We start from the raw sequence: 27,501 nt of genomic DNA on the forward strand, positions 1-27,501 counted from the left end.
ATCCCTCGTCTCCGGGTCTCTCCCGATGCCTTGGTCTTGTTGGATGGGAGACAGCGACACACAGCAGGTAAGCCTTGCCTCCTTTCTGATTTTTTTTTTGTTTTTTTTACTTCTCTGTGCTCCCTTTAATGCATTGCTGATACATGCTGTGACTTTACACCATTTATCCCCTTTGACAGGTTGACTTGATTTGTTTCATGTCTTTTATTAGTTTTGTCATGCCTCAGTCGTGAGATCATAAGCTTATTGTGTGTTATCTTTCAAGAGGGAAAAGACTTATTGATGCCTTAGAGACATTATTTGTAGCTGATCTGTAGTGACTTTGAGTGAGCGTCAAAGAAGACTGTTTTGCAAACATATGCAACCTCCAATCTCTTATCAATTTTGGGCAAATTTTTTTAGGAAAGAGGATCATGGAGGTTTAAAGCAGGAAATAAAAGGTTTGTAGAACAACTGCTGGCTAAATGGAAAAATGGATTTACTATACGGAGAGAATAAGCTGTGTGAAATTCAGTCCTGCTGGACCAAATAGCAATGGAGAAATTGCAGTAGATCAAAAAAGAGAAAACAGGAGAAAGAGGGAGTTTATAAATAGCAGGGCTTTACAAGGGTGAAGAGAGCAGATGTGATAGACAGTCTGTGCTTAAGGAGTTCAAACAACAGATTAATACACTGAGATTATCATCTGAGAGAGAGAAGGGGAGGGGTGTGTGTCTGTTTGACATGTGTTCACATTCACACACATGCAGACTAAATCATACATACACAAACCGAATTGTTTCCTCACTCTCTCAATGCGTGCCCATCCAATCAGAAATCTTAACACACACAGATTTATTTGAAAAAAGATATTGAGATTAATCTCACAGTTTATATTCCTGAAGGTTTTTTCTTCATCCTCCTCTCTGATACTTGTCAATTTCATTTAATCCTACAAGTAAAGCCAGTTAATCAATTTAGTAATCAATGTTGATTGTTTTGTTAATTTTTTACAGTTTCTCAAGCACAAATACAAAATTCTTGTTTCCGAAAGTTGGACTTAAACATTAAAATGTGTTAGTGAGCTTGGGTAAATGAGTTTTTTTCATATGTGAAATAAAAATAAATGAGAAAAAAAGAAATATTAAGAGGTTGAAATTGGACAAGTTTCAGTTTGTCAGCTGTCTGGATTTTCTTGAAACTGATCTTCTTATCTAGACAGTTAATCTACTTTACTGCGGCATTTTAAGATGTCAAACAGAGCTACCAAATGTTGAATTGTGTATTTTTAATCCTAAGTAAATACTTGACAATATAATAAAAAGAAACACAATAATTATAGTCTTATATTTCCTGTATAAGCTAGTTTAGTTTGATAAAAGATAGCTGTGGTTTGAAAGGTAGAGCAGAAATCAATAGTTTCTCCAGTCCAGATGTCAAAGTATTATTGGGTCATTTAAACCCCACATTTACCTGAGATGTACTCATTAGCTTTTACATTCGTAAACATAAAAAATGCTTTATGCATAGAAGAAGAAATGGAGAGTGAATAACTGAAGGTTGTAATTTTCCTTGTTTGGTCAGCGTTTCTGAGCTGTAATCTGCAGCCTGGCTACAATGAGTCCTTGAGTGCCTATGTGTTGTTAAAGTAGCCAGTTAGTGAGTTCTTTCCATGCCAAATGGGTTTTGGATCCATTAACAGCTTAACCTGCAGAGACTTGCAGGAGACTGGAGTCATTCCCAGCTGAGATTTGGTGACAGGCAGTGTACGTGTATGCCCCGGGCAGGTCAGCAGTCCATTACAGGGAAAACAAGAAGAAGCCGGCAGCCATGCATGCTCACTCTTTCAGTCTATGCAAAGTAGCTAATTAACCTGGTATGTATGCCTTTAGACCAGAAAATCCAGCCAACACTGGGAGAACGTGTGCATTTTTACAGCGATAATGTCCCTTAACTGTAATCTATAAAATTATTAAAGTAATCCCTGTCAAACCAGGACAAGCTCTCCAGGGAGAGTTACATCCCATTTATCCAACAAGGGGTTAAAAAGAGTTAAAAGCGCTGAAGTATTGCGACCTATGAGTGGTCACAACTGATCTCTGCAGCTCTCGTCTGATTGGCAGTGGCAGTCACTGACAAAGTTAATATACACCGTTTAACCCACCGTCTGCAGTGGTCTGGTAAAGCCATATGCCGGACACGTGTTTGAAGCCAGTTGTGCATATGTTGAAGGAATTAGTTGCTGCTGTTTTGAAGTGCAGATGTGTGTGTGCGTGTGTGTGCGTGTGTCACAGACATTGTCCATGCCAGAATGGTGAGGGTTTGACAGTAACAAATAAATCTGAATTTCTGTCAAATTTAGCTGATTTTTAAAATTTAACTAGCACAATCCTTGAAAAAATATTAATATTTAAAAAGTATAGCTGATGTTTAGCTCGATGATACATGGTTAATATTTAAATATATTTAATGAAATTAAAGGTGAGCCAGTTTGCATAGTTAGGAAGTAATCACTGTTTACCAGCTCAACAGCTTAATTAATTGTGCTGTGGAAAATAATAATGTTTAAATTTGCAATATTTTTCGTAGAAATCTAAATATATTCTTTTTTTTATCTGTTATCTGGAAAATGCATTTAACATGGCAGATAGTTTCACAAATTGTTCAAAAATGTCAGTGTTTATATATTCATATATATATATGTATATTTAATGATTAACTGACTAATAATAAAAAAAAGACAAGTTCAGGACAAATGACTATATCTTACCACTGCATGATTTATCACTAATATTAAATATCAATACTAAAAATTGCTGCCATGTCTTTTCACTCCTAAGTAGTTGTGTGTAGAGTTGCAGTGCAGCATTACTGCAGTGACCATCCTCCTCTCCCTCTGTTAAACGAGGTTGGTGGAGGGGCGGGGTGAGGATTATATCTCGATCCCAAAGCTCACACCGAACAATCAACCTCTGGAAATAATCCTCTGAGACACACAGACACCCATACACACCATACTTACAACCACACACGCATACAGATGTCCCTGAAACAATATATAACAACTTACCATATATTAATAGAACACACACAGACACATTCAGAGGAAATCTGCACACTGGGACAACGTTTGGGTTGTTCACTGTGCACTTTGGTGCTCTGTGATCATAAAGAAAGGTTCATTTTGGTCATCTTGATGATAACATTTACGTAGATCAATGTTCTGTAATACTAGCTATATTTAACCATTAGTTCAGTATAAAACCAAACAAACATGTGAAAGCCTGCCTTAACTGAATGTAACACCAGACTTAAACAGTGTACATGGCTGGTAAGTGACTGGAAAGGATTGAAATGCAACATTGTTTGGACAAGTTCCCATAATCTTTATTTATTATGTTGATTTTTTTTAGGCACAAACAAGTTGTATTGAGACTTTGCCAGAGAGCTGGTTGGATCTATAATGTTGAAGATAAGACCCAGGAAGTGGACTTTGATGAGTCTGTGAAGGGGAGTCCTGCTCTGACGCTCCATGCAGCCTGGGCTTATTTACAGTAATCAGCGTCTGCTCTTATGGGAGATTAGGTCACTCTGTGACTGTAGCCCATCGTCCCGGAAACCACTGATGATTAAGAAGATGTACCTTAAGAACATGGTCGTGTGTGGGCTGATTGTGAGAGCTGTCCTTTATCACACATCTGATGGACTGCCGCAGTATTTACACTGAGGATCCTCATGTTTATCCAGTTGCCATTACTTTAAGGTTCATATGGGGGACTGTGTGTCTAGTAGAGCACCCTGCCAATGGCGGCTGCCATCACAAAAATACATTTCCAAAACTCTTGCAAAAAATCAAAGGTATTACCCCGTTCAAATGAAAAAAAAGAACCTACTTGGCAGAGTAGTATTACCAGTGTCATGTTTGGAAAAAATCCAGGATTTAAGGTACGCTGCCCGACCAATCTAAACCTGCTTCAAGTCATAGTGATAGCGAAATACAATACAACAGGCTTGTTGTCCCAATGCTGGATCTTTTTCCTCTTTTCAGGCCAGACATTAGAAACTTCAGAGGTCAAATAGTTTCCTTCAGCTGAGCAGAGGCATCAGGACAGCAGAGAAAGAAGGGATTCCTCGAGGCCAGATATGTTATGTCTTGAGGCAGCTCTGACATTTCCTGGCGCAGCAAAATAATCTGCCTCTTGGAAGAGGAGGACGGATTTGCAGCTTCAGGTCCTTCAGCTTGTCCTTGGAGCTCACATTGCTTGACTTTGCTCTCTTTGCAGGATGTTTGCTGCTGCTTCATTATTTCAGGGCCTCTATCTGCCCTACTCAGAGTTTAACATGCCGCTTTTAGTGTTGGGAAAAATGTCACACATCTTAATTCTGAATGTACCTTTAAAAACTCAGCAATCCTCTGTGTATTTTGGATTTTTGTGATTTTTTATTTTCATATTCTGAGGAAAGTGTCACAGTGGAATATTCCATTTTACCCCAAACTAAGCAGCTTTATCACCTTTCTATTTTTGTTTTTTTTATCTGCCAAATGTGACAACCCACAGAAACAAGCAGAATCCATCATCTGACCACCTTAAATGAGTTTCCCTTCAGATTTGTGTAAACATAACCATGTGGCCAACTGACATTATCAACAGCGTTCATGCTAAGAATGATGCAAAGATTGGAAAGAGGATTTGTGAAGACTAGAACAGTGGAAACCCTCCCCCTCCTCCCCTCGGCACTCCATTCACTGAGGATTATATCTCTGCGATTGAAACTTGGCAGGGCATTCTCTGCCCTTAAAATATAGCATTTCTGATCACACTGGCAGTCTGACTTCACGTGCCTGGACTGACGACTGCATGGCTGCAGGCAGCAGGAGATGAGAAAGTGGAGATGAGTCCGTGAAAGCGAATAAACCAGTAGGTGACATTTTTTCATGCTCTCCTCTCCTCCTTTACTTTTTAAATGAATGTGCATGTCTGTACAGTACGGCTGTGCTGCTTCAGACAACGCTGTTTGCTAAACTGATGGATTATAATCACTTCTGATTGCGAGTTCAACTGTTTTTGAACAGATTTGGCATGACTGCTCTGCTCCCCAGTTGTGTTTATATATGACTGATGTTGGTTGTGGGGTCTCTGAAATTTCCCAGCTGAGAAGACCTCCATAGTGTTATTAAACAGCAGCACATTCTTGTTTACCTTTCTCTGAGTTGACAGGTATAATTCTTCCTTGGAGGTACATTTGAGGGTTTCCATAACAATCCCCTGTTGATGCTCAGGAGGTAAAAATTATTGTTCAACAGGTGTTACATGGAGAGTTTGCTCAGTCAAAGTAGTGATGTGGCTTTGGGGCAGGTGTTGCATGTGGACTTTGTGTATCATTTTCACATTTAGCTGATTTTTCAAACCATTTGTTTGCATTTAGAAAGAAATTATTATGGGACTTCATCATTATCAGGTCATCCTTTTGTAGCACTGTCAGTTTTGTCATCAATCTGTCATTTTTGGATGGATTATCATGACTAATGGTGCAAAAAGTGAGGCCATTTTGTACAAGCAATTCTCCAACTTTTCATTTAGAACTTTTATGATAATCGTTATCTATAAAACGTACAATAACATGTCACTTGAGGATTGGCTTTAAATTAAACTCAAGAGCAGCTTACACTTTAACTTATTCAACAAAATATCTCAATTCAGTTTGCACAGTGATCATTGTGCATTTTACATTTATGCTTTTTAATTGAATACTGTTTATAAATGAAAATACTAATAAAATTGTGCATGTTGGCATAGAATTGTCCTGCTTAAGACTCCCTGTTCAATTTTTCATGTGATTTAATCAACATTTTTGGTCATTAGCTCATATTTGCAAGACAAATGGTATTCTTGCAAACCCAGCTGTGTTTAGTCTTGATTTAAAAAGAAAATGTGAACATGGGCTTGGGAGGCAGTGAAACCAGACAGCTCACAGATTCACAGCCCGATCAGTCATCCCACTCCAGAGTTAACACCATATGAATCACATGTATGTGTGAACAATTCTCTGTGGAAAGTATATATTTCTCTTCTTATATGCTTTTTTTAAATTGTTTTGTTTTTGTTTAGATTTAATTGAATACAGTTCTTCATTTTAAGGTGCTTTGGATGCAGTTGTCACCTGTTTGACTAAATGTTAATCATATTATATTTACTTTAAAATCAGAATTAAGAATAACTTAAACATTTTTTCCTCAACAGAGGGTGATCAACGTCTTGTTAAAAAAGAAATTAGATGGGCTGCATTGTTCTTAAAAAGCCCAGTTTGTCCTGCTGAAACTACAAAATATGCTACAAAATGCCATGCCAATGTATGCATTACATGTCTCAGTTTTCTGTTGTATTCAACTATTTTTCTTTTGAAAAGTACACTGCTGTGTACTTTTCAATGGCACAGATAGTAGCAACTCAAATCAAACATTTAAATGATGTAAATATTTGACCACCGTCCGTCAACTCATGATAGTAGTATTATAAACTGTTGATTAAAACCGATAAACACAATGATGGTTTCTTCTTTATTTTAGTGCTGTGGTACTTAGGAGTGATGAGAATATGCTGTCTTTGTCTGTTGCTATGGTAATACATCACCAAAAGTGTAAAACTCTGAGTTCTTACTTACATATATTTTTTACTTAAAAATAAAAAAGCACTCCATTATAATTCATTATTCATCAACATAGATCATTATGTTATGTTTTTTTATTATTGAAGAACATTTATTATTAGTAGATCCAGCCTCTACAACAATGTTACATTGCAAGGCTCATATGACCTCATGGCAAGTTCCTTTAAAGATGCGGAAAAGTCAAACATCTTGGTACAATTTTTATTTATTTATTTTTTTGGTCATTACTTGATTATTTGCAAAGATAACCCACAAAAGTTGAGTCCCAGATAACACAAATCCACAAGTTTTTCTAACAAACAGAGGTTTAAAACTGAAGACTTGAATCCCCTCAGATAATGTTTAAGACACTTGTAGTGTGATTTGAAAATCGATTTGTATATCTCATGTTGAAGTACTGAGGTGTCATTGCTTCAACTACAACAGCTGTGGACTCGTTGCCTAATATGCAAATTTGGAAATAGTTTGATAGTCCTAAGTTTCAATGATGGAGACCATTAAGGTAAATATAAAATAAATTTTGAGTGATTTCAACCATTCCTAGCACCAGTGTCAGTATAAATGGATCAATGCATATACAAATGCAAATGTGTCTTTTCATTACATATTTAGCATCACCTGCTCAAATCTTTGTCTAGACTTGAAACAGTCTGAGCATGTCACACAGCCAAATATTTTGTTTCCGACTCATCTTAACGACATTCTTTTCCTAACAGATTTCCTGTTTTGCCTCTCAGCAAATCCATATCACGTTGTATTTAGCTTCTAGCTCTTGCTTCCATTTAAACGGATAATGCACAGATTACATCTCTTGAGTTGTTTCTTCATGTCCTGTTTAGCCATCGCCTGCTGTGTTTGGGTTGCCTGTAGTCATGCATCTTTACCACCCTCAGGAAGTTAAACCAAATACACAAAACACACTCATGCTGTGTGAGCCACAGTTGCTTTCGGTTGCTCTAATCCCACTTCAAAAACAAAGTCAGCTAACTGAAAACACAACAAACCAAGGAACTGGTGCGCCATAAAAAATAAAAGGTTTACTGTTTTAGTATATAGTACAAGCTAATTGCACATACCACAACATTAGTAAGTTGTACAGCTGTTGAGTTGTTATGCATGTCTTCATCTAGGAATAAATTCGTCTTTTTCTCCTTGTTCACAGGCAGGATGACAAACAAGCCGACAGCCAACCAATCCAACACAAAAAAGGAGCAGGAGAAAGAAGAAATTCCACAAGATGACAACACAGAAATTGCATATAAAGATGCTGGCCACTGCAGCCGCAATACCCACAACCTGCTGCTGGGCCTCACTGTTCTCGGTATGCGGGAACTGTACCCTGAATTTAATATGTACTCAAGACAAGTCTTAACTTTTGTATCCCACCTCCCCAATATCTCTGCTAGTTGGTTAGAGTTAGATATGAAATTAAGTTGATTGTTTTAAATAGGAAAAAAAGTAGCAAATGTTATCACACTCAAACACAGATGTACACACTCCATGATCGTATTGCCAGGAAACATCGTAGGCTTGTTGTTGTCTTTAGTCTGCTTTTATAAACACTTTATGTTTCATCATAGCTAAGTTCTTTTTTAAAAAAAAAAAAAAAAAAAAAAAAAGCTCTGCAAAATTGAGAAGCGGGTTATTCTGTCTATAATTTGTCACTTAGATTTAAACTTAGAAATGAAGCCGTTTACTTTACAGTAAATGGCCCTCATTAGTCATAGACCCCTTGCATGTCAGATGTAAATCAACAGGCCAGTGAGTCCACTCCAAGACTGTAAACTTAGTACAAAAATTATGAACCAATTTTCTGTTTTCTTTTTCCTTTTCTCTCCTGTCAAACAAGTGTAGAAATTTATTTGTAACTTGTTTGGTATTAAAAACAATATCAACATAATTTGCTTAAGGATAGCTGTACAAAAACCAAAACTTTAACCTTAAATTAACCATAACTTCATTCACTTTATGCTACTGCTACTGAGTATGTGATAAATTACATTTTTCCCATCCTCAGGTGTAGTTATGGGAACAGTATTTGGGATGATGCTGCGGTACATGAAGGTAACAGACAGCTCCATCCTCACTATGGTTTCCTTTCCTGGAGACATCCTCATGAGGATGCTGAAGATGCTTATCCTGCCTCTAATCATCTCCAGCCTTATCACAGGTGGGTCATATTTACTCTAGCCCTGCAGTGAGGTATATTATGTTATATCACACAGTGCATTCATCAATATTCTGTTGATGTCACTAATGGCAGATTATCTGTGAGAATTATACAGTTTGTATAAATATCTCAAGCGGTATTTCCTGTGTTGTGTTCTGGTTTTTACTGAAAGGCTCACATAAGAGATCATCGTAATGCCTAAATCTGTTTCTATGGGGAAAAAATGTGAATTTGATTTGGATCATTTCCTTCAGCAAGTCTGTGATTTTTTCACAAGCTGCATATTTTATGGATGTTCTGACATTAGATAGTGAAATAATGAGAAATTATTTGTTCTCAGTGGCTACGTTGAATAAGATTTAGCAATCTTGTGTCTATAAAGTCGTAACACAAATACAATAATTCAAATGCACTTTTATCCATCCACAGAATGCTTTCAGTCCTACTTTTCAGACAGGAAGTGTGTAACTTTTCATACCATCTGTTCAGACTCTGTTAACATAGAGATTTTCTGGTGTTACATGTTAGGATACAGTCGTGCTAGATAACATTAACCCCATATTTAATGCTTACCCACTTTTATCATTTTTCCTACCATTGCATATTTAATGCAGTCTTAGTTTTTAATTCAGTTTATCTCAGTTTCATTCATCTCAGGGGCACTTTGCATAGAAAGGAAACAAGTTAATACAAGTTTACTCCTTGAAAGTTCTCCCTATAATCTAGAACACAAATCCTGATTTTGATCCTGATTCCCAGTTTGATTCAGTTTCCTGAAACCTCTGGCAGAACTGGATACAAGGAGAGCAGCCATCTGCCTCGACCACAGTAATGCAAAGCTAGAAAAAGTAAAAAGAGAAAAGTTAGTGATTAATGACAATTGATGTGGAAAGGCTCAAGATTAGTTGTAAATTAATCTTTATTTACTTTTACTTTTTGCTTTGTACATAACTAATAATGTGTGGATAATGTGTGAAGCTCAATTAAAACTTTAAGTTTCAGTTTAGTCCTGACTTGATAAACAGTGTGCCGGTGTTTTCTCTTCACGCTGCTTTGTTAATAATTCTTACTGCTCTTTCCTGTAAAATAAACAAAGCTTTATGTTATTAATATATGTATGCCCCCACCCTCCCAAACAATAACTTAATTATGGCAGAATGAATGCACAATATAAAAACTCTCTATTAATCTCCCAGAGGGGAATTTTTTTGCCACCAAACAGCACATACAAACAACAATAAATGACAATTTTTAAAAAAGAAAATCTACAGCTGACTAAAAGTATTTCTTAAAAAAAGAGAAAACCTGTGACAGCAGATGTAATAAAAGACCTTCTAAAACATCCATTTGAACACTGAGGCACAACAGGACATTCACTAAAGGTAAAAGCTAATGCTGAGAATGCTAAAAATATACATTTTATTTTCAGAATAAATTTAGATACAGAATAAAATATGCACAAATAAATAACAAAATATGGTTAAAATGCAGCTAAGCAGGTCAGGTGTGGTCAATGTTCTATTAGTAATGGCTATTTCCTTGTTGTAAAAGCCATCCGTGAGTCTGTTAGTCTGTGACCTCAGCGCTCTTAATCTCCTTCCAGAGGGCAGCAGCTCAAACACTGGGGGCCTCATGTACAAAGACTTGCGTGGATTTCCCGCTGAAACATGACATATACTCAAATCCAGAAGATGTCATACGCAGAAAAAATCCAGATGTATGAATATGTGCGCATGCATGAATCCAAGCACATTTCCTCTGTACATCCCAATCAACGTGGAATTGAGCCCACGTTTTGGAGTGTCCGACTCCTCCCTGTTCACGGCTCCATTTAAATCCAGAAATCATATTCAACTGAGCCCGCACCTGAGACTCCCCTATCTGCACGAACAGAAAATTACAAGAGAATGAATGTGCGCCATGGAAAAAGTGAGGCTGCTCAAGACTTTATGCATGGGGTTATTAACAAGAGTATTTTGCACATAGCGACAATCAGGGGCTTGTTAGAAAGATCTTAGGCTGTAGTTTAACTGACAAAAATAAACAGCAATTTTGCCGTAAAGACAGGATAGGTCGCATGTTCAAATAGCATCACAGGGATTAATTTTAGGACAATTACACAAATATGTTTACTCACCAAATTGCACTTTAATGTTGACCTGTTCAGCTTCATTGTATGGGAATTTGATCTACCTGGCTGACATGTGAATAATTCTGTCCCACATGGCTGGCGTGGTTCAGCTCAGGGTTTACTAACACGGCCCCGATCGGTCTGCCAGCTCTATCTGGAATTCCCCAGTTGCACTGGAACCCCAGTGTAGTCAGCACCTGTATGGGCACAGGCAGCGTATGGTTCCTCGCTGTGACCAAGACTGACCTCAGCTCTGCCAAGTTCCAGGAGGATTGCCCTTGGGAACCTAAAGCAGCTGATGAGCCAGTTGTCATCATGTGCCAGTAAATCCTCTGTCTCTGAACGCATGCTCTCTTTGTATTGCACCATTTACAATGTCTTCTAATATGGCTAAAGCAGCCACTGGTTTTAATGGTAATTTTTGCACCACGTTGTGCAGGCTTTTATAGACACTCATGTAATTGCAGACATGTAGCTGTGTTAATTGCTCATCAGTGTTAATTGTTCATGTTTCTCCAATGTGCACATCACTCAGTATGTGGACTAAATTATAGCAGTTTCCCAGCATCACCTCTAAGTGTAGAAACATGTGTACGTCAGCCTTGAAGATGGCGTGAGGCACCGCAGGTTTACACGGTCATTTCACTCTAAATACATCTGAAATTTGCCATGATAAAGAGTGTATGTCACATGTTTGTACAAACGCAGCCTGGTGTTTGAGCTCCAATAGGGGTCTGCATCCACGTGCATGCCCAAGAACTTGAGGCTGGGCTCCACCTCCTCCCTGTTAATATAGATAGGCTGCAGGTCAGAGTTTCTCCTCATTAAGTCAAAGATCAATTCTTTGGTCTGTGAGGAGTTGAGGACCAAGTTGTTAACTTTACACCCCCTCACCACCTTCTGGATCTCATCATCACCGGAGATGAACCCCACCACTGTGGAGTTGTCAGTATATTTAATGATGGCATTATCTGGGTGGGTGCTGATGCAGTCAAGAGGGCTCAACACACAACCCTGTGGAAATCTCATGTGTTCAAACTGAGGGCTGTGTAAAGAAGGGGACCCACTCTGACTCTCTGTATGTGGTCAGAGAGGAAGTCTTAGACTGAAGAAAATGGGAGATGATGGTGTCGAGTGCTATGACAGTGGCATCCTCTGTCGAAGGTCTTTTGGGGCAGCGGGGATGATAGTGGCCAACTTCAGACATGGTGGGACGTTGGACTGGGCTCCAGCTCATAGAGTGTCTGCACACTCTGTGAGGGCTCTTCCAGTCACTCTGTCTGGTCCGACTGCCTTACTGGAGTTCATTATCCTCAGTGTGCCCCTGTCTATGTGCTGCTGCACAGTGAAGCCAGGGCTACAGCAGTCCAGTGTTTGAGCAATGGCTATCCCACATCCTTTCACCTTGACGTCCAGGTGAAGTGGTTCAGCTATTCAGCAAGCACAACACCTGCCTCAGTTATCGGGATGTTGTAGGACTTGTAGTGAATGAGATGCTGGACTCCCTGCTACACCTGCCATGTCTTATCACAGAAGTGGTCCTCAGCCTTCCTATAAGCTCTCTGGGCCTCTCTGATGTCCCTCTTCAGATAAGCTCTAGCTGCACTGTACTGTGCTCCATCACCAGATCTGAAAGCAATATCATGTTGCCTCAACAGGACCTTGACTTCTTTAGTCATTTAGGTTTTCCAGTTGGAATGAGCCAAATCATAACAAAACAATGTCGTAGAAAAGGAAACAAACATATTTTTATTTAATTTTTTTTCAATTCATTCTCATATCCTGAGCATGCACTGAGTGGCGGATGACAGTGTTCAGTAGTGGAAAAACTCCCTTTTAACAGGAAGGAAAAACCTCCAGCAAAACCAGACTCAAGAAGGGTGGTCATCTACCTCGAGTGGTTGGGGGTGGGGAGGACAGGAAAGAGGGGTCGACAAGCACCACAATTCTAAGCCAGGGATACCTATTGAGAAAGAAAAAGAGAAGCACAGAATAATGGCAGCAACAATGTTGTATATTTACACATAGAGAATCAAGTGTTCAGGAAGGTGCTCGTGGGACATTTCTTCAGCCTATAACAACATCATTAAAGGGATGGCTAAGGGTCACCAAGCCAAACCTAACAATAAACATTAGTAAAAGAAAGAAAAAAATTATAATATTTTGAAGCCTACCCTTAAAGGAAGACAGGGAATATGCTTCTGAACCCAAACGGGGAGCTGGTTCTACAAAAAAAGACCTGACAACTAAAGGCTCTGCTTCCCATTCTACTTTCAGAAAACTAATGTACCAAAAGTAAACCTGCAGCATGAGAGCAAAGTACTCTATTAAAATATATAGAACATACTGTGACTAAGATGGAGCTTCGTTCATGAAGAACTTTATATGTGAGGTGAATTTTAAATTATATTCTAGATTTAACAAGGAGCTTAAAAAGACGTTTTGATCAGCTGGAGGCTTGTCTGAGGATTTCTAGGACAGAACAATAATGAGGAATTCCAGTAGTTCAATCTTAAAGTAACAAAAAAAGTTTCTATAGTATATGAAATGATCTTATCCATGAACAAGTCTAGACTCACTTTTCCTGCTCTAGGAGATTTGTCATTTGGGACATGTGCATACAAGCCTGAAATTTGCTATTTAAATATATAAGATCAATTAAAAGAATGAGAAATTATTCAACATACACACTTTGTTTTTAATAAAAAAAAAAAAAAACAAAGAGTTGTATTGTATGAACGATCTGCCAAATTAGAGAGACATAATATTAACCCTACTAAGGGCAGGCATTATAAAAAGGAAGTCTGAAAAGCAAATACTATAATCTAAGTTGATTTTAGTTGCATTGGATTTAGGACAACATGGATTTCTCTGACTCTGGAAACATGTGATGTTTATAATTGTGGTACTTTTTACAAAAGCCACTCTTATCTCATTGTGTAAGCGTGTCCAGGCATTATTTCAAAGCTGCTGCTTTTTTCTCTCAGGGCTCGCCGGTCTTGATGCCCGCTCCAGTGGCAGGATGGGTAGTAGAGCTATGGTGTACTACATGACCACCACTGTAATCGCTGCCATCCTGGGGGTCATCCTGGTGCTGGGAATCCACCCAGGAAACCCCAAACTGAGGGGAAGCACAGTGTCCACGGCCCCAAAAAACCAGGAGGTCAGCAGCCTGGACGCCTTCCTCGACCTGATCAGGAATCTCTTCCCTGAGAACCTGGTGCAGGCATGCTTCCAACAGGTACCCACCACATCTGAACTCCATCTACTGAGCTGTTGTTATTGGTTCGGCTTTTCATTGATAGCGGTTAGCAGGATGAGGTCCCTGTATGTTGATTTACAATGGAAACAAAAGGTTTATCACCACAGATCTGAATCTCTGAATGCACCTTGAGGTTGGACTGTGTGTCACTATAAAACAATTACAAACTGTTTGAGTTCTCGGTCTTTGTTGAATTGATGAATATGTCCCTGTAAGGTATCGCTGAGCAGTTTGACAACTGGTAAGCAACAACTGGCGTCCTCAAACCTACACACTGCTCTGTGATAGCCTGGTTTGATTTATAGGCTCTTGGACAGTTTAAATTAACTTAGGTTTTAATACCAATGCAGTTTTTAGATAATATTTTTCAATAGTCCAAAGCTCAGTTGCTTGTTCTCTGTCCACATCTTGTTTTTTCCCTCCTTTTCTTTCCATGTGTGTGTCTGAATAATCAAAAGTAGTTGCTTGTGTTTAACTGGATGAGGGTCAACCTTTCTGCTACTGCTAATCTCTTTACATCTGTACTGCTACATCTGTATTTACCTCACTAAGGGATCTGCTGGTGAACAGGGAACGCTGCTAAACCTGACCTTATAATACCCCTTCACTTTCTTCCCCTCCCTGTGGTTTTCCCTTGGTGGTTTTTTTCCTTTTCTGTTGATTCTTTTCTCTGTTTTACTGCTTTTTTTTGTTGGTATCCATCAGGAATTAATTGAAGTCTTAAAAATAATGTTTTAACAGGAAGGAGTCGTACTTCCCCTTTCAACCATTTTGTTTCTTTTCTATCTCTTTGTTGTTTTTTGTGAGAATATCTTGTTCTCTGAGTTGGTCTGTTTCCTTTTTAGGTTCAGACAGTGATGAAAAAGGTGCCAGTGGCAGGGCCGAACCAAACCGAGCCTATCATAGTGAACAGAAAAAAACTGGAACACAAATGGGGCATGAATGTCCTCGGTGAGTTAAATGAGTTTTGTGTCTTTGTTTTTTTTTTTTGACTCGACTGCATGCTGGAGTGTCCGCTGACATCCTGCTTTGTGTCCTCGTCCAGGCTTGATTGGCTTCTTCATCACCTTTGGAATCTGCATGAGCAGGATGGGCGAACGGGGAAAGGTCATGTGTGACTTTTTCAACATCCTGAATGAAATCATCATGACGATGGTTTCCATGATCATGTGGTCAGTGTCTTGTATTTTGTGCATGTATTTGTGTGTGTGTTTGACAGCATGGACAACATGTGTCTCTGTTTTTGCTCTCAGTGGCCAGCGGCCGCATTGCTTAGACATTCTGGAGATACCTCACACAGAGGTCAGTGACAGTGATGGATACGGCGCAGCCTGTGTACATGAAACTAATTGTGGGAAGGGGCGACAGGGTTCAGCAGCAACCTGAAAAGGAAACTGAAATGGACAGAAAGGAGGAGGAAGAGGGAGAAAGTGCGAGTGAAGGACACAGACAGATGGGAAGAGAGAGGGTTTCCTTGGGACATGCTGGAGTCTGTGGTATGCTGGGGAGTAGCGGGAGCTGGGGCCCACAACAACGTTGCAGGCTCCCAGGGGAGCTTGAGTGGAAGATTTCCAAAGTGTAATGGATCCGCTGATGGCAGAGGAGCCGCTTGGCAGCAGCAGAAAGCAGATGCACACAGAAGCAATGTGGAAAGATCCATGTGAGAGCATGCCTTCAGATAGCAGAGCATGCCTTGGGGTTTCACAGAATAAGTGAGCAGAGAAAGAGGGTGTTGTGGCGCATAGAGGAGGGATGGGAAGCGGGGTGCAGGGTAGGCGGTTGTTAGAGAAACAGCAAGATGCTTGTCTCATTGCTCTTCTAGGTCATTTACATGTGCAGCTGGACACCAAAGGATATGTCCTGTTCAGATCACTCACTAAATGTAAACATAATTTTCCAAGGCCTATGGAGTTAGCCAAACACACAGTCCTGTGTAAACAGACACACATACAAGGAGCACATCCTTCTAATCATATACACTGCACATTCCGCCAAACAACTGTCAGTACATGCCAACCTCTGAGTGCAGCAGACAGCTGACCTGAGAGAGCAGTGACCTGAAAGAGAGAGGAGTTTAGAGGAATGTCTTTCCTTAATTCAGCTGTCTGTAGTCAAAAATGGAAAAAGCCACTCCAAAGCTGGAAACCAGATCTGAGAACGCCTCATTCAATAGTCCAATAAAAATGGTCAAATTAAGTTAACCTGTTAAGGTTCAGGAGCAAGGCCACACCTCAGCTACCCCTCTCATCACCTGCTTCACCCATTCAGGACTGTTCATCTTGTTCTTTCCACACCACCCTCCCTATCCCTGTCCTCATTCATTATAACAGTACCCCTCCCTCACCCATCCATCCTTCCCTCCCTCATTGTTTATACATCCTTCATCCATTCATCCTTTCATCCTCAGTCTCCCCCACCCACCGATCCTTTCCTCTTTCATCCACCATCCCCAGTTCCTCATTCATTCATCTGTTCTACGAATTCCGTTCCATTCTCTCACCTATCTACAGTATGTATCCATCCTTCATCCGCCTCATCCCTTACTCCATCTTCATTGTGATTCTCCTCCACCCACTGTTGAGCCATTCAGAGAACTTTCTCCCGATCACTTCATCCATACTCTCATTGAAGCACTAAACTCACATTGTTGAGGCATGCTCCTTGCTAGTGAAATATTAATTAGGCTCTCACATCATACTGTTATGCAAAATCATTTTTACTATAAATTACTATTTTCTAAAGGCTAATGCACTGATGTTCATCAGTTATAAGAAGTTTTTGTTATCTAACATAGAAAATTTGAAGAAGCAGAGACGTGCCACACATGGGGTTTTAGGATAAGATCATTTGATCATCGACTCTTAACTCTGTGTGCAGGTACTCTCCAGTTGGAATTGCCTCTCTGATTGCAGGGAAGATTGCAGCTATCGGCGACCTGGAGGTAATGGCCAGGCAGCTGGGCATGTACATGGTGACCGTCATAGTGGGTCTGGTGATCCACGGTGGCCTGATCCTACCTGCTATATTCTTCGCTATGACCAGAAAAAGTCCCTTTGCTTTCTATTCTGGAATTTTTCAGGCATGGATTACAGCTTTGGGCACCGCCAGCAGGTATGACATCATGAAGTGTGTACATGCATGTGTGTGTGCAAGTTACTGCGAGTGTCACTTTTTACAGCATTTATTCCTCAAGCAGCTGCTTATTACAATAATTGACTGGTGAAGTCTGTTGCTCGCTGTCAGCTATTTGGGCTAAATCTGAAAACCCCGATGGCAAAATTCTGTTTTTATGCAGCCTTGGTGACAAATCGGGACAGCAGAGCCAAATGTGTGTAAGTTCAGGCTATCATGGACTAGTCTATGTCAGACAGATCCTGAGTTGTAAATGTCTAAGCCTTTGGATTAATCGCCACCAGCCAAACTGTATCCTGCCTGGCTTGGCTTGGCTTGGGTTGGCCTGTCTGCTGAAACCAACTGTCATTTTGGCACATCACTGAGGCTTTAGTGAAAATGGGTAATTCTATCAACATTTTCTCTAATTATATTATGACCCGAGCTTAACAGGGCTGGGAATCAAATTCCTTTAATTCACATATTGGCAGATTGAAACAGTGGCCTCCACAAGCTGTTGGAAGGAGGCTGTTGGTTGACTCAAATTTCTGCTGCCTTTTATTTGCATCTGCACCTCCTTTACCCCTTCACCTTCCTCCCCACCTCTGCACGTATGTCTCTCACCACCTGTCTGCCTATTTTATATCCTCAAACAGACCCTTTGTCCTTTTTTTTTTTGGACATCTGCATGTTTTTCTCTAACGTGCATCTTGTGTGGTCTTCTTATTTTGATTTTTTTCCAGTGCAGGGACATTGCCGGTCACCTTCCGCTGTCTGGAAGAAAACCTGAAGATTGATAAACGAGTGACTCGTTTTGTGCTGCCAATAGGTGCTACCATCAACATGGATGGCACTGCCCTGTATGAGGCGGTGGCAGCCATCTTTATCGCCCAGATGAATGACATCACCCTGGATAGTGGACAGATTTTAACTGTCAGGTATGTATACAAACCACTAATCCTGTTTTATCTCCATCTGGTGCTCTTCTTGTGGAGCATTAGCAAGCTTCCTGTGTCCAGATATTAAGGCGCCAGTGTGCTCCTTCCCTTCACATCTTTCCAAGAATTGATTTGTTTGGACTCTAACAGTTTCTGTAGCTTTGAGAATACAACAATCTAGCGTTTACACCCACTTAACACCATGTTTAGCCAGCTGTGCTGAAGCAAAAAAGGAGCCAGAGCTTTTTTTCAACCTTTACTCAGCTGTTTCATTTACTTTTGGGCATCTACAGTGAGTTCAACAAGGTCAAATGAAGGAATGACCTTCAAACAGTGTGCACAATTATTTCCTAATTTAAACATCACACTGTAATTCAGTCCAGATTATTCTAATCATCTGCAGTAACACTGGTAATTAATTGTATTAAATTTGGCTCTTGCATGTAGATTGCCTGAAGCAGAGAGCAGCACCATTCTGTTCTGAAGAGGGTAAAGTGTCCATTTTCTTTTGGAGAAAAAGCAGTAGTGATAATTTAAGCATCCAGCCCTTCAGCACCCTGGCTGAAGGGCTGGATGGGACACCTTACCTTTGCAAAACAGAAAGTAAGGCCAATGAAAGAACTTTGGATTAAGTTAGATACAGTCTACAAGGAGTACAGGAGTAGAGTTAGGTTCTAAGGTGGCTTGCAGAGTAGGCATCTAAAGCTAGATCGGTTTTAACTTATTGCCATGTTTGAGGTTTACTATTTGATTGCAATGCTGAGTGCTAGGCATTGAGATCTGCTGATGTGATTAAATGTGGGCTTTGTTTCTATTGTTTCTGTCCATTTCCTGAGTGTGCACCAACTCAAAGCTTTGCATATGCAAAGGTTTCTGTTTACTGTTAGCTAACATGTTTTGATTTAACAAACTTCTTAATATAAAAACAAAATTTAAGATTTTAAATAAATACTTAAATCTAATTAAGCTGGATAAGGTTTTTTTTGGGGGGGGGGGGTCAATGCGACAAGCTATTTATTGTCAGTTCTTGTTTACACCATCCTTTAACTGTATGCAGGGGTCTTATCATTGAGTCAGATCAAAACTTGCCTGATGAAATTTACTTGCATGCTATGACCATACGCTGTGTGGGTAGGGGTTGTAAACACAAACAGCTGGAGCTAGCATGACTTGCAGATAACAAAAACAATGCCCAGGTTGTTAATTATACAAATTACTCAATTTTATCAAACATTTTACTCACCGTCCTTATCCTCTCTGCAGCATGCCTTCATTTGGGGGTCAGTCCAAATTCTCTCAGACTGGCCAGATGTTGATGAGTCTCTTTATGTTATGTCAAAGATCATTCAGATGAGAAAATTAATATTGGCACATGGCATAATATGTTGTAGAACTAGTACAGGCAATGTTTATGTGCTCATATTGCTTATTTTTTTGGGTTGTCAGTTATATTAAAATAGTACAGAAAAACCTCTGGCTTTTTAATACAGCTTTACCTGTTTAAACAGAATTTTATAAGAAGCTTGTGTGTGTTCAGGGGGATGTTTTTGGTGGTAAAGAGAATGATCATTCGCTAGCTCTGTTGTGGATATAAAAGTTCATCTGCACTGATGCTAGAGCGCTCGTTAATCTGTAATTGTCCTGCAGACTGTAAAGTGTTGCCACCTTCAGTAAAGGAAGATAAACATCCTTGTCCGGAGTGATCTTGCATGCTGCACAGTCTTCCAAATATCTCCTGTTAGCCAAAGCTAACAATATACATTATAAATATGTTGGATTTGTAGCTCTTTTAACTGCTCAAATTCACTAAAATGGTGTTGTTTTCACATATAAAACAATCCACATGTAACATTACCCTGACAAGAAACAACACAAACACAAATTCATTGCATTCTGTAAGACTTGCATGACTAAAGCAGCTTGTAATGATATATATCGAAATGAACGACAGAAAGAAACTCTAAAATGAATGCAGTAAAGAGGTAATCAGATGTTTTTTCCCCATGTCTGCGGTTTCAGCAAACCATTTAAATCTAATTGGAACCAGTCTACATGGATCAGATTCAGCTTGTTATGGCTACGGGTTACAAATGATACTCAGCACTCTGAAATTGTTTATTGTGTGTCTTTCACAATCCTGTGAATCTAATTTTTAAAACGTGCTGTAAGACCATTGTATCTTCTGTGGTCAATGTTTCCTGAAATACAATCCACATGCAGTGTGTAAATCTCTTGACTTTCCCATTTAATCTCAGTCGTAAAGTTGGTGATAATTAAAACTGCAGACTGTCAGAGACAATTGAGAGATGTGTGTATGTTCCTCATGGAGTTCTGAGCTCACATGGATAACATAATGGGGAAAATATCAGTTTTGAACAGTGTCCAAAGTGGCCAGCACTGTCATGTGGGACCGACATGAACTGATAATTTGTTTAATTGCAGACAAGTCTTGGCAAGAAGCATTCCTACATGTTTTGTTGTGGGTAGAACAACCACATTGTCTCTGTTGCATGTATGAAGAAGGAGAACACATAAAAATATCATCCTGTGTCTTATTACTGAACATTAAGGAAACAAACCATTTTTTCACAAAATGATGTAATTTCCTGAGGTCTTAATGAAATGTCTATGGCATGCTTACCACAGGGAGGTAGTACAACAGCTCCCTACTCAGCCATGTCTTTGTGACTGTTTATAGCTGCCTGTTTTAGGACGTAGACTGAATCATGATGCACATTTACATAAGGCTAGAAAAAATATATATGTCACCAGGAGATCGAGGCCCCATACAGGCTCTTGGTAAATGCATTGAGGAGATTAATGACTGGATGTGTCTAAACGCTCTTCAGTTAAACAAAAACAAAACTGAGGCGATTGTCTTTGGAGCAAAAGAGAAACGATTAAAGGTCACCACAGAGCTTCAGTCTCTACACCTAAAAACCACCAACCAGGCCAGAAATCTGGCTGTATTGATGGACTCAGACCTTAACTTTGAGAAACACATTAAGGGAATTACAAAGTCAGCCTACTATCACCTTAAGAATATATCAAGGGTAAAAGATCTGATGTCTCAGCAGGACCTGGAAAAACTAGTCCATGTTTTCATCTTTAGTCAGCTTGATTATTGTAACAGTATTTTTACAGGTTCTACCTAAAAAAATCAATTACACACCTGCAGCTTATCCAGAACTCAGCTGCTCGAGTCCTCACTAAGACCAAGAAAGTGGACCACATCAGTCCAGCTTTGAGGTCTTTTCACTGGCTGCCTCTTCATCAGAGAATAGACTTCAAAGTTAAGACCTCTTGACCCTCTATGAACCTGCCAGAAACCTCAGATCATCTGGTTCCAGTTTCTTATCAGTTCCTAGAGTCAGAAACAGACATGGAGAAGCTGCATTCAGCTTCTATGCTCCACATGTCTGGAACAAACTCCCAGAAAGCCTCAGATCAGCTGAAATACTCAGTTTATTTAAATTAAGGTTAAAGACCCACCTGTTCTAGTTTTTATTTAGAAGTCAAAATCTACATCTGGTTCTTTTAAGCTGGAATCATGTTTTAATATTGTCTTTAACTTTATTTCTTGCATTTTACCTATTTTATTTTAACATCTTCCTTCTGCTTTTATTTCATTAATTGCATATCTTTTAATCTTTATTTTTTAAATGCACTTGTATTGCTTTCTGCACCCTGCTGTAATGTTTTATGTAAAGCACTTTGAATTGTCTTGTACATGAAATGCGCTATACAAATAAATTTCCCTTGCCTTGCCTAACATGCTTTCATTATTACAAGTGTTCATCTTTATGATGCAGAAATACTTATTATGTAACAGTAGTCTCTATACAAAACTGATTTTAAGCCTCCTCTCATTCTAAAGTGTTTTTACGGCTCTTATTCTTTGAGTTAACTCATCTTTTTTTGCAGCCACTTGACTGAATAAGCATGATGAATTAACTATGAAAGCTCTCACTTTCTCAGATTTTGAATCCAACATTTGGTTTCACCTCTACCTTCCCTGGTGATGCTTCGTTTGCTTTTATGTCAATAAGACATATTAAACAACTTTTGCTTTTACACATTTTTTGTTTTTAAAAACCTAGATTCAAAAGCAAAAATTCCATCAGCGAAGGCACATTTTTAATCGATATAAAGAGAGGAAATTTGTTAACTTTAACTTTTAATTTAAAGTAATTTTGGGTGATGATGCTACACTACATTGCCTTTGTGACAGTGAGTTCAACCACAAAACACAATGTCACTGAAGTAATTATAAAATGTAATTTTATTTCTACCTAGTATGACTGCCACTCTAGCCAGTGTTGGAGCTGCCAGTATTCCCAGTGCTGGACTGGTGACCATGCTGCTGATTCTTACGGCTGTCGGCCTGCCAACCCAGGACATCAGTTTGCTGATTGCTGTCGACTGGTTGCTGTAAGTCAGGTGTCTGATAAGCAGAGCATAAGAAGCCACTGCTCTGTGGTTTGTGTTTGGGTATGTTATCTGTAACAGTACTGGTGTTGGGGCTCATTATTTTACTTCCTTTCACTCATTCTGTTTGTCCGCTCAGTGACAGAATGCGTACCTCCATCAATGTGGTAGGCGACTCTTTCGGTGCTGGGATCGTGGATCACTTGTCAAAGGACGAGCTTGCAGAACTTGATGCAGCAGAAATGCTCCAACCAGAGGAGGAGCTGGATTTCATTCCTCCACCTCCAATCCTCACAGAGATGGACCTGGTGGATCCATTCAAACCCCCTGAGCTGCCACCTCGTTCCCCACGCCCACCAAAACTAAACCACCACAGCCACATTTCCTCCCACTCTATCACTCACTCGCCGTCCCGTTCAGTTCGATCTCCATCACCACGCTCCATCCAGTCTCCCTCTCCGCGCTCTGTGTGCTCCCATTCTCCTCGACCTTTCCGTACTCATTCGCCATGCATTCTCCACAGGACAGAGCCGGGCTACTGCGTCCTGCCCAGCCATGATAATCAGGTAACCAACACTTAGCTTTATCTTACATTGTAATACACTGTTTCCCATTTGAGAAAGTTGAGTTGATATGTTTTTCTCTTTTTAAACAATAACTTTCAAACTTTATTTTAGTATAAAGTAATAAAATATGAAGATCATAAATAAGTGTACAATTTTTACACAATGTGAGCTAAATTTAGAGTAATAGGAATAAATTCTGTTCTAAAAAGTGAGCATTTAGAATATGAGAATGAAAAAGATGTGATACTATGATTGTAAGTTACCTTGAATACAAGTTGGACTTTGTTATTATGCGGTAAGATAGCCTGCATACTCTGCACTATGAACCCTGATTTTATCCTTTGATATGTGAAGATGTTGCCATGTGATTTAGTGAATTTTGGCTGGAGGGGCTGATATCCTTCTCCTTGTTGTCAGATTTCCACACTGCCACGCACCTACAGAGAGCGGGACAGAGAGAGGGACAGAGAGCGAGAGCGACTGAGACGAGAAAGTGAAACAGAGGAAGAGGATGAGAGAGAGAGAGTTCTGGGTGAAGTGAGCGATGGCGAGGAGAGTGATGATACTGCTTACGATCGGAGGCATGCCATCCCTCCCTGTGACCTGCCGTAACTACACTGCACCAGCTTAAAGCTTTAATGTTTTTATTTCCGTTTCCGTTTCATGACAGATCCTCACACTTTCAGCTTCACTGTTTACCAGGATTCCAGAAGAGGTCCAGAGGAGATTTCTAGCTGATTGCACTGCTAAAATCTGACTGACCCGTAAGCTTGCACGGAGCTCAGTATGCATAGATGTTAAATATTGTGATGACGACATCTTGAAACACCTCTGAGAGGGACCCTTTAAAGCCAGGCATGAGACTTGCTCTGTGCCAGAAAACTGCATTTGGTCTGTTGTTGATAACAGAAACTGTTCAGTAAGTTTGTCTGTGTTATTATGTGTCTTTTAACCAGTTTTTTTCCTAAACTCATTTTGTTCTTTTTTACTTTATAAGGGAATCAAATTATTTACCTCTAAAAGAAAAGTTTTACTTTCGAAAAATGTTCTCTTACAGAGAGAATCTTGCTGATTCAATTTGTCTTTAAATTACATTTTGCTGGAACCAGCTGTTGGTTAACTTAACTTAGCACAAAGCTAGGTTGTTTTTGTCCAAAGGTAACAAAATCTACTTTCCAGCTATTCAAAAACTCAAAGGATTAAGTCCCATGAAATAAAATGTTACGTTTTTAGTAGTATTTCTTGCACTAAAAATTATTTAAATGTCAGTTTCTGACAAAAAATAAAATAAGATAAAATAAAAATAAAACACTTCAGTTGGTATATTCTTAATGTAATTTTGAAGGTTTAGATTTCCTCAAAGACAGTATAAAATGCTGATGACTCATTCTGTACACAAGGATGTTTACTAGCTGGTGCTTTCTCAGGATAATCAGAGAAGAGAGGAATTTTCTGGAAGGAGTGCCCCAAGTGATTGGTGACTTTGGCACTAGTTAAATCTATTTTTTAGACCCGTTCAACAACTCCTTATCAAATCAGAAATTTCCCCAGTACTGCTCTGTATAAACAAGATTTTTCCAGATGCGGGAACACCTCTTGTCTGCTTTCACTCTGCTCACTTATTGCTTGATAGGAGTGAAAGCAGCACCTTTGAGCTGTTTATGCATCTGCCGTGTTGTTGTTGTGATACATTAGGAGGCTTGGGACTGTACATAAAGCATTTGAGACACTCTGTTGCTACTTTCTCTCTTGGTGATCATCATACATGTAAATATACTAGCTAAAGTCACTACACAGTTGTTGTCTTTCACCTACATGGATTGTTTTGTTAGATATATTATTTTATCAGGGATGAGCAACAGATGGTCTGATGGTCCCTGTGAGCTTACACAGTTTTAATATGAGGCTTTTCAGTCACAATGTAACAGCAGACAGAGAAATATGAAGAGCAGCTTTATTGGGTAATTTTGACTGTGTTTACTGTATATGTGACCACGAAGAATAAGGGAGATGTTAACAGATTTACAGGACTTTCACAAAGCAGCATGTAATGTTATACATTCTGTAATGTGTCAAAATTTGTATCATCATTTAGCAAAATGTTTAGCTACTGTAAAAGCAAATGGCACATTGCTAGTTGCAATTTGTCCCTTTAGTAGATGTTTGGTGCTTGGCTTGGCTTTGCTACAATCTTTGGTGGCATAGCTGTTGGTCCCAGTTAAGACATATGGTCAGATATTTTTCTGTAGTCAATGTTTCATATTAATGAGTCAGACTAGCTGTTTTCTTTTTGTTAGCATCTGTGCTAAGCTTAGCTAACTAGCTTGTTGTTGCTAGCAGAGTCTCATAACTCTGAAAAATACAGAGATTACACATTGTTTAAAGCATCAAACTAGTCTTTTAAATGAGCTTAAGAATACCAACACAGTGAAAATGTAAATGAAAGAAATGTGACATTGGTGCCCTTCCAAAGTTCACCCTGACAGCAGTCACTGTTGATGTTAATATTGTCTATACCACCCATGGTTTGTATTTTCTTGTTGTGGTCTGGTGTGTGAAATGATGAATACTCAACAACATGCTGTTTTAATTTTGTTGTATGTTTTAAAATTATTAGCTATGTTACTTTAATTTGCTATTTTAACTTATTAATTACTGTAAAATTATTTTATTGGCCTCCTCTGTCCCACTGAATTGCCTGTCATTTCAAACAGAAGTTTATCAAATGCCTCCCCACATCCTCAAGTCTTAATTCAAATTCACAGGTCCAGGTTGTGTGTATATTGTATGTAATAAAATCTTAAAGATTTACTTAAAGTTACTTCAATTTGTCTGTTTTCTCTGCTGATTAAGTAACTTGTGCAATCTCTGCAAGGATTTGCTGTCAAAAGGGGTCATGCATCAGTATTTGGTGACTAAAGACAGCTGAAAAATCCTGCAGATATTACTGGATAGAGAATCTGCAACAGACACTGACACAATACACGCATTACACACTAGGCTGTACTTTGATGAGACAAAGAAACACAGAGATGCCAACGCTCTTAATCCTCTCAAAGAAGAGTCAGAGATGGGCGAGGCAGGGGAGAGTGATGGATGGGAGAGGAATCGTAGGGCAGCAAATGGCCAGAAGAACGTCAATCCTTTTCATTCTTCCCAGACAGCATAAGGGCACTGTGGGTAATTGCAAGCATGATTGACGTTAGCTTCAGGTCCTGCATGAGTGTGAAGTAAAAGCTGAAAGACTGCAGGTGGATGTGTGAATCTAAAGTTGTGTTGATGTTTCTGAAATTCCAGATTCTCTGTCATGAAACACAATGAAGCTCTAATCTGCTCTGTAGCATGAGCTAGAGCTGCTCCTCCAACACATGACGCGGGGATATCTGAGTAAGCAGGGGGGTCAGGAATTTAATCATTGCAGGCATCATCACTGAGAGAAGCATGTGTGTGCGTGAGCATCATCTGTTCCATAACCCTTCATTCCAGCTTATATTCCCAAGTTTTCAGTTGTTTTTATCACAAAAGTGAAATACGAAGTAACAATAGCTACATTTAAATAACTGGATAGTTAGTTTCCATCAGCTTCTTGGAGAGAGTCCAAAGAAAAACAACAAAACAAAAAACCTTCATTCTGGCCATCGGTTCTCTAAATTTCAGTGTGCCAGAATAATCCTGGCAGCAGTGATCTACCCAACTTTCATATGAGAAAACGCTTTTTTTCAAAGATTTTATTGTTACTCAAGGAGATTGAAAGAATTAGTTTAATTCATTTGAATTTTTAGAAAATTTTAAATTTTTGTATATTCTTACAGTGTGTTAACTCTCCTGCTTACACTTATTTTATACAGTTTGCCAGAATGTTCAACTCTCAGTTAATAGCTGGTTTCTCTGCAATAACAATTTTCCAAATTAAAAACTCCATATAACTAGAATAACTTGATTAATTGATAAAATGATGACAATATGTGGCTTTTCTAAATCCTATTCATGGAGTCCAACACAGCTCAGACACGTAATAAGGCAGAGAAACTGTGACGGCAACGTTCTACTTTCAGCGTTATTTTGTATGACTGTAGGCCGTCAGACCTTTTTCCATGTATTTATAAAAATCCAAGCCCAGCAATGATTTTTTTTTACCCAAACCCTAATAATAGCAACTGACACCATTTTCCATACCTGTTACTTGAGAAGGTAACAAGTATAGAAAATAGTGTTTCCATGTGTTTTTAAACATGTTATAGTTGTGG

At 39.2% G+C, this 27,501-nt stretch overlaps 1 protein-coding gene and 1 long non-coding RNA gene across 3 annotated transcripts in view; one reads left to right on the top strand and one right to left on the bottom strand.

Annotated features, from left to right (window-relative positions):
- On the top strand, positions 1 to 26,019 carry slc1a9 (solute carrier family 1 member 9). 2 transcript variants are annotated; one of them, XM_041999169.1, is made up of 11 exons: positions 1 to 67; positions 7,811 to 7,969; positions 8,666 to 8,818; positions 13,937 to 14,190; positions 15,057 to 15,162; positions 15,257 to 15,383; positions 17,089 to 17,322; positions 18,066 to 18,260; positions 22,557 to 22,691; positions 22,828 to 23,254; positions 23,672 to 26,019. In XM_041999169.1, the coding sequence occupies exons 2-11, from the start codon at positions 7,816 to 7,818 to the stop codon at positions 23,864 to 23,866; spliced, it is 1,980 nt and encodes a 659-aa protein (XP_041855103.1). In that variant the 5' UTR covers positions 1 to 67; positions 7,811 to 7,815; the 3' UTR covers positions 23,867 to 26,019. The 2 variants fall into 2 exon arrangements, with proteins under 2 accessions (XP_041855103.1, XP_041855111.1); XM_041999177.1 differs by having other exon boundaries at positions 23,212 to 23,254.
- The window catches only part of LOC121648815, a 25,176-nt gene continuing 12,264 nt past the window's right edge, over positions 14,590 to 27,501 (bottom strand). Inside the window, exons 3-4 of the long non-coding RNA XR_006012039.1 lie at positions 16,135 to 16,140; positions 14,590 to 14,600 (exon numbers count right to left, since the gene is read on the bottom strand). This is a non-coding gene — a long non-coding RNA (uncharacterized LOC121648815). The remainder of the gene's footprint in view (positions 14,601 to 16,134; positions 16,141 to 27,501) is intronic.

The sequence above is a fragment of the Melanotaenia boesemani genome, chromosome 2 (assembly GCF_017639745.1).
Source record: "Melanotaenia boesemani isolate fMelBoe1 chromosome 2, fMelBoe1.pri, whole genome shotgun sequence".
Taxonomy (NCBI): domain Eukaryota; kingdom Metazoa; phylum Chordata; class Actinopteri; order Atheriniformes; family Melanotaeniidae; genus Melanotaenia; species Melanotaenia boesemani.